Source organism: Brachyistius frenatus, unplaced genomic scaffold (genome assembly GCF_029030835.1).
Source record: "Brachyistius frenatus isolate BFR_SWC_R1_liver_20210118 unplaced genomic scaffold, ASM2903083v1 Contig_129, whole genome shotgun sequence".
Lineage (NCBI taxonomy): Eukaryota > Metazoa > Chordata > Actinopteri > Embiotocidae > Brachyistius > Brachyistius frenatus.
In genome coordinates this window covers 790323-797377 of record NW_027210728.1, presented here as the reverse complement: position 1 = coordinate 797377, position 7055 = coordinate 790323, and the positions used below count along the sequence as shown (strand labels likewise).

The following is a 7055-nucleotide window of genomic DNA, read 5'->3' as shown; positions in this document are numbered from 1 at the left end:
AAGTACTGCAGAATATACCTCCACGAAGTACAACACAACTCTTCCATATTCCATCAATGAGTAAAGCAGAAAACGCAGGTGTATCGTATTTGAATGTATCAGGCAGGTGCGCACGCACACGCACACACACACACACACACACACACACACACACACACACACACACACACACACACAGCATCTCAAGTGTCTGAGTGGTGTACAGTGGTGTGAAAAAGTGTTTGCCCCCTTCCTGATTTCTTGTTTTTTTTGCATGTCTGTCACACTTAAATGTTTCAGATCATCAAACAAATTTAAATATTAGTCAAAGATAACACAAGTAGACACAAAATGCAGTTTTTAAATGAAGGTTTTTATTATTAAGGGAGAAAAACAATCCAAACCCACATGGCCCTGTGTGAAAAAGTGTTTGTCCCCTCCTGTTAAAACATAACTTAACTGTGGTTTATCACACCTGAGTTCAATTTCTCGAGCCACACCCAGGCCTGATTACTGCCACACCTGTTCTCAATCCAGAAATCACTTCAATAGGACCTGCATGACAAAGTGAAGTCGACCAGAAGATCCTCAAAAGATAGACATCATGCTGAGATCCAGAGAAATTCAGGAACAAATGAGAAAGAAAGTAATTGAGATCTATCAGTCTGGAAAAGGTTCTAAAGCCATTTCTAAAGCTTTGGGACTCCAGAGAACCACAGTGAGAGCCATTATCCACAAATGGAGAAAACACGGAACAGCGGTGAACCTTCCCAGGAGCGGCCGGCCGACCAAAATTACCCCGAGAGAGCAGCGACGGCTCATCCGAGAGGTCACAAAAGACCCCGCGACAACATCCAAAGAACTGCAGGCCTCACTTGCCTCAGTTAAGGTCAGTGTTCATGACTCCACCATAAGAAAGAGACTCGGCAGAAATGGCTGCATGGCAGAGTTTCAAGACCAAAACCACCGCTGAGCAAAAATAACATTAAGGCTCGTCTCATTTTTGCCAGAAAACATCTTGATGATCCCCAAGACTTTTGGGAAAATACTCTGTGGACTGACGAGACAAAAGTTGAACTTTTTGGAAGGTGTGTGTGTCCCGTTACATCTGGCGTAAAAGTAACACCGCATTTCAGAACAAGACCATCATACCAACAGTAAAATATGGTGGCGGTAGTGTGATGGTCTGGGGCTGTTTTGCTGCTTCAGGACCTGGAAGACTTGCTGTGATAAATAGAACCATGAATTCTACCGTCTACCAACAAATCCTGAAGGAGAACGTCCGGCCATCTGTTCGTGACCTCAAGCTGAAGCCAACTTGGGTTCTGCAGCAGGACGATGATCCAAAACACACCAGCAAGTCCACTTCTGAATGGATGAAGAAAAACCAAATGAAGACTTTGGAGTGGCCGAGTCAAAGTCCTGACCTGAATCCTATCGAGATGCTGTAGCATGACCTTAAAAAGGAGGTTGGTGCTGGAAAACCCTCCAATGTGGCTGAATTCCAACAACTCTGTTGATGAGTCGGCCAACATTCCTCCACAGCTGGAAAAGACTCATTGCAAGTTATCGCAAACGCTTGATTGCAGTTGTTGCTGCTGAGGGTGGTTTAACCAGTTATTAGGTTTAGGGGGCAAAACACTTTTTCACACAGGGCCACGTGGGTTTGGATTGTTTTTCTCCCTTAATAATAAAAACCTTCATTTAAAAACTGCATTTTGTGTCTACTTGTGTTATCTTTGACTAATATTTAAATTTGTTTGATGATCTGAAACATTTAAGTGTGACAAACATGCAAAAAAAAAAAAGAAATCAGGAAGGGGGCAAATACTTTTTCACACCACTGTACGTGGTCGGCTGCGCTCTAACAGGGTAACATACAGCGGGAACTCGATCAGTCACATTAACAAGGATTCAGTACAGAAGGTCGTCGACGACGTATTAATCACCGTTCAAGGTCATACTTTTCCCTTTCCTTCCAATATTTCTGCTGTGATCGCGTCATCGTTCACAGATTGTACTTCACTTTTTGCACACTTCAGTGTCGCAGATTTGATTTATTAAAGAGGGGAAAATCTTTTATTCAACACCGTCTGCACTCCTGGATGTGGAGGGCAGGTTTTTTTTTTCTCTCGTTCTTCCAGGCAGATCTTATCGAGTTTTATCAGACTGGATTTGAAGCATCATCTTCAGGTCTCTCCACGGACGTTCTCGGAGATTCAAGTTTGGGTTTTGACCGGTGACGTCCTGAAGACGCTCCGGCGTTTTTCTTTGATGTTTGCTTCGCATCTTCGCGGTGCTAAAAAAGTGAACAATCATCCGAGTCTCAGGTTTTTGCACTCTGGAGATGTTTTTTTGTTTGTTTTGTTTTTAAGCGCTTCTGTGTATTTGGCTGCATTCGCCCTTTTCCCTCGGGTCTGACCAGTCTCCCCGTCTCCATATCATGATGCTGCCGCCACCGTGCTTCACTGTAGGGATGGTATCAGCTGGTGATGAGCAGCGGCTCGGTGTGTTCAGTTTTTCTCCCCTCAGACCAGGGAATCTTTTTCCTCGTGCGCTCCGAGTCCTTTAAATGCTGTTTGGCAAATTCCAAGCCGGCTGTCACGCGTCTTTTACTCTGAGCGGCTTCTGTCTGGCTGCTCTACTATAAACACATGATCATTAATAGAGTTGCTGAGATGGCCGTTCTTCCGGCAGGTTCTCCGATCAGAGGCCTTCTGTAAGCCATGTTAAAGTCACTGTTGGGTTCCTTCTTGCTCGGTTACTCAGTCTGGTCGGACGGCCGACACCATGAAGTCCTGATGGTTTCAAACTTTGAATATTATTGTAAATGAGAGATCTACATTTCTAAAAATGTTTTCACTTTGTAATTACAGGTTATTAAGTGTACATTGATGAGGATTTTGTTTTTGTTTTTTTAAATCAACATAAAATTTATTCTGGGTCTGAAAAAATGAGGCCGATGTGGAAGACCCTTAAACTGTAATACCACCGAGGGCCACTAGAGGCTCCATAGACTCCCATTCAACTTCTCTCATGAAATACAAAGTCCATAACATTTTTCAACAAGATATTTTGTTGTTGTTAGATAAATTCGCTCCTTTTTATCAGTTTTCTGGCGGTCGATCTAAAAATAATGTTACGAATGAGGTCACCACCGGGTACAAACTAGCAAAATGGCGCCGACGAATATCCGAACTCGAGGCTTCATAACGACCGTTCATAAACCAACGGGTGACGTCACTGTTGGTTGCCGCTTGATTTCGATTAAAAAGCATACATATTGTTAAAATGTACAAATGATTTATTAAACAAAACCCTGAAGCTATGTACAATGCAAATGTGAATTTCTTTAATTCCTGCGACAAACTTTAATAAACACAAAAATTGTAAAAATATAGAAAGTTTACTGGTATTTTTTTTTTATACATTCCTGTTGCTAGAAAACAGCATTAAAAAAACAACAACTAAAGATGCATTTTTCAGAGTAAGAACTGCTGCAGGTCCACTAAAGGAGGACCTGCGTAAAAAAAACCTGAACGTGCTTTTCAGCATGCTTGTATAAAGAAAACGACAAATTATAAGAGGAAAAAAAAAATCAAGAAGTTCTTGGGAGGTTTATTGCTCAACTGCTTGTAAATCAAAAACAAAAAACTAGAAAGAAAAAATCTTAAAGAGGAAAATCCGCTTTCCTCGTGACATTTGTGACAAATAGAAAGTGGAATTCGAAGAAAACCACCTTAACCGTTGAGCACAATTCAGTTTTAAAGGCGCCACAAGTTCAGACGTTTGAGATAACAAAGTGGCCAGTAGTGACGGTTAAGCGTCATCTAACAGGCAGCTGGTAGACTTCAGTGTTTATCTTCTTCAACGTCTACTTTTGTCTTTTGACTTCCTGTCCGCACCAGAAGTGGGCGTGTCTGATGTTGTTGACTGACATCTGCTGCTTTGAAACGCCGCGCGTCCGCATTTAAGGAAATATCCGTTTTATGATATAATGTACAGCTGAAGGCGGACGAGCGGGTTAATAGATCGCCGTCTGAACCCATCAGGATGGAGACTTTAGTTGAACATGTAGCGACGGGAAGGTTTAAGAGTTCGGGCTGCACATGATCAACACCCGGAGGTCAGAGCTCCACCGCTGCATCACGACAGGTGAGGTTTTCCCACCGGGACGGGTACCGTCGTCAGAACCTGGTTCTGGAAAACAAACCTCTGGATGCGTTCAAAGACCCAGAGGAAGACGAGGAGGACGCTGACGTACTGGATCCAGGCGAATTTGATGGTTTCCCAGAAACCGGGACGATAGGTGGAGGGAGACGGTTAAGGCGGGAAAACGACGACGGCGTGTTTTTAAGTGACACGACGTAACTTTTGAAAGAACAACTTCTTTCTCCTACGAATGAATTGACAATTAAGCACAACAAAAAAATAAAAGCCGTGGGTGTCCACACAGCATTTTGACCTACATGACTGCAAGTTGTGGAAAACATTCGTGTGGTGGACACTCTACCAGTGAACAGTCAGCAAAGTACGATCAATTTTAGGATTAAAAAAAGTCCTTCTCACGCAGCAGCGAGACGCTAAGCCGTGGAGGCTGGTGTAGAAACTTCAGATGCTTTTAATTGCCTCACACTGTGTTATAAACCACTTCTCAAATGACTACGTAGCATATACATACTCATAAATGCTAAAAGAACGTGTGTAATGATGCTTTTTCCGAGGAAAACTTTTTTTTAAATGAGTCTTTTCTAAATCATTTTTGCGTATTTTAAGATGAAACACACACAAACCTTTTCCCGGTAGGTTTGAAAGGATATCTAATGACCTCCAGAGGGTATCGTATTTCAGCGTTCAGCTCAAAGGAAGAACCGGCGGCTCGTCCCACGGTCCAGACCGGCGTGGGACAGGACAGTACGGTGGTCACTGCGGCACAAAAACGGAGAGAAAACTGGCATTAATAATGACATCAATGCATTAAATCTAATAAACAGGGCAGTAATTAATGCAAGCAATCAAAATAAGTGCGTTTGTCAACTTACAGTTTCTGTCCTGGTAGTTTCTGATTATGTTGTCGAGGTCGTATGAACTTGCGAAGGGGCTGGAGCCGTCCACCACGGACACCTTGGCATCGATAAGGACAGTTAAGAAAGTGAAATGCAGGCCCGTAACAAATGTAAATCTCCTGCATGTGGTAGTTTGAAGCAAAAATATTTGTACTGTGAGCACATTTGTCAATTACATATTTGCCAAAGTTTCAGCCTCAGCAAATATGCGAAGCAAAAAAAAATGAGGGAGTGACAGTAAACTGTTGTTTCATGACGAGGACGGATTAAGAGAGGGACTCTTGAGACGGTGAGACAGTAAGAGAGTGAGACGGCGTCTTCTCACGTTGTAAACGTCGTAGAGTCCCCGGTGGGGCAGCGGCGTCCTCTGCTGCAGCCTCAGGTCTCCGTGGACGAACAGCTTCGCTCCGGGGACGGACGACGAGTGCTGCACATACGCGAGGCTCTGCATCACCACCGTGGACATCCGCTGGAACAACACCGAGACATAAGAACGCTCTTCCGTAGCTGAAACACCGGCTGTCGGCCGGCCCGGTTATTAAACAGAAATCCGGCTGATAAAACACGCGGTTCTTCCTTTCGTAGAGGCAGAAAGACGGCGAGATACATACAAAGAGCTGGTAGTCGAAGGTGAGCAGCAGCTGGACACTGAACACCTGCTCGTCAGGTTTCAGAGGAAGCTGCAGCCGGAAGATCAGGACGTCCAACTTCCCGTCCCGGTTCCGGTCCTCTTCTCTCACCTGTCGAGTGTGTTCACAGGAAGGAAAAAAATAAATAAATAAATAAATAAATAAGAGGTCATACGGAGCGAACCTCTCAGGACTCGGTCCAGTTCATAATCCGGCCGCGATCTGTTCTTACAGAGACAGCGGGGATCCGGAGGTTGGAGCCCAGCATGTTGTTAAGATGGGGGAAGGTGCTCCAGGCCACGTAGTCTCCCTGAGCGCTGGTCGCAGCCAGCAGCAGAGTCTCGTACTGGAACCTGACGACCGGCTGCTCCTCATAGGTGCTTCTTTTTATCCAGAAACCTAAAAAAACAACAACAACAAAAACAAAAACACAAATATCATAATTTGGTATTATGTGTGTTGATTTTTTTTTTGGGCAGTTTTTTTTTACTTAAAAAAATAAAAATAAAAATCAATAAGTGTTTTCTGACTGAATCCACAAAAAAGGCTCCAACACACACACACACACGCACACACGCACGCGCACACACACACACGCACACGCACGCGCACACACACACACACACAATCGACTCCATCTCTTAAAAGGCCAAAAAGGCAATCTAGTACAAAACAATTGTACAACGAGAACATTTATACAACTTTCAAAGTCTTTTTAAGGAGGTTCTTGTGTATTTTTTTTTTTTTTTTTATATAATGGACGACAACGGTTTGGAGGCTCGTTGGTTGGTACCTTGGCTCCTGTACGCAACCAGCAGAGGCGGAATGTAGGTGAGGCACAAAACCACAACCAGGAACAGAGTGGCTTTCGTGCACACGCTGGTTTTGTACCGAATCACAGCCGGGTGGGAATACACTTCGTAAAAAGCCATGTCGGCTAGTTTAAAGTTTCAACTAGCATGAATGCTAACCCCGTCGACTGACGCGACTAAACGCTCGCACGAAGAAAATGCAAAAGCAAATAACGGACTCGCCCCCGTTAAACGGCGCCGGTCGGTACCGCTCCCGACGTGAAAACGCCTTTTCGATCGCGTGTTTTAGCGCAAAACCCGGCGCGCTATTTGCGCCAGCTTTAATCGAGCGCCTCGCCGTGTTTCCGTGTTAGCTTTAGCGTCTGCCGGTTGCCATGACTGCGGGTGCGACGCTGCGTTCAAGTGCCGTCGGAAAGTTCAGGAACACTTGGGATTCGTGGAACGATCCGAACATGTCGAGCGATACCAGATAATCTGTGTTGAATTAGGTGAACAGATCATTTAGAAACAGCCTGGAGGAAGACCTCGAAACTAAAAGAGACGAGTATAATATTTTATATTTATTGTAT

At 44.2% G+C, this 7055-nt stretch overlaps 1 protein-coding gene across 1 annotated transcript; it reads right to left on the bottom strand.

Moving 5' to 3' along the window:
• Positions 1–3213: 3213 nt before the first annotated feature.
• On the bottom strand, positions 3214–6846 carry tmem231 (transmembrane protein 231). Its single transcript, XM_069714285.1, has 7 exons — positions 6468–6846; positions 5907–6073; positions 5657–5785; positions 5371–5514; positions 5022–5103; positions 4800–4905; positions 3214–4288 (listed from the first exon to the last, which is right to left on the bottom strand). Exons 1-7 carry the CDS (start codon positions 6604–6606, stop codon positions 4126–4128), a joined length of 930 nt encoding a protein of 309 aa, XP_069570386.1. The 5' UTR covers positions 6607–6846; the 3' UTR covers positions 3214–4125.
• Between the last annotated feature and the right edge of the window lie 209 nt (positions 6847–7055).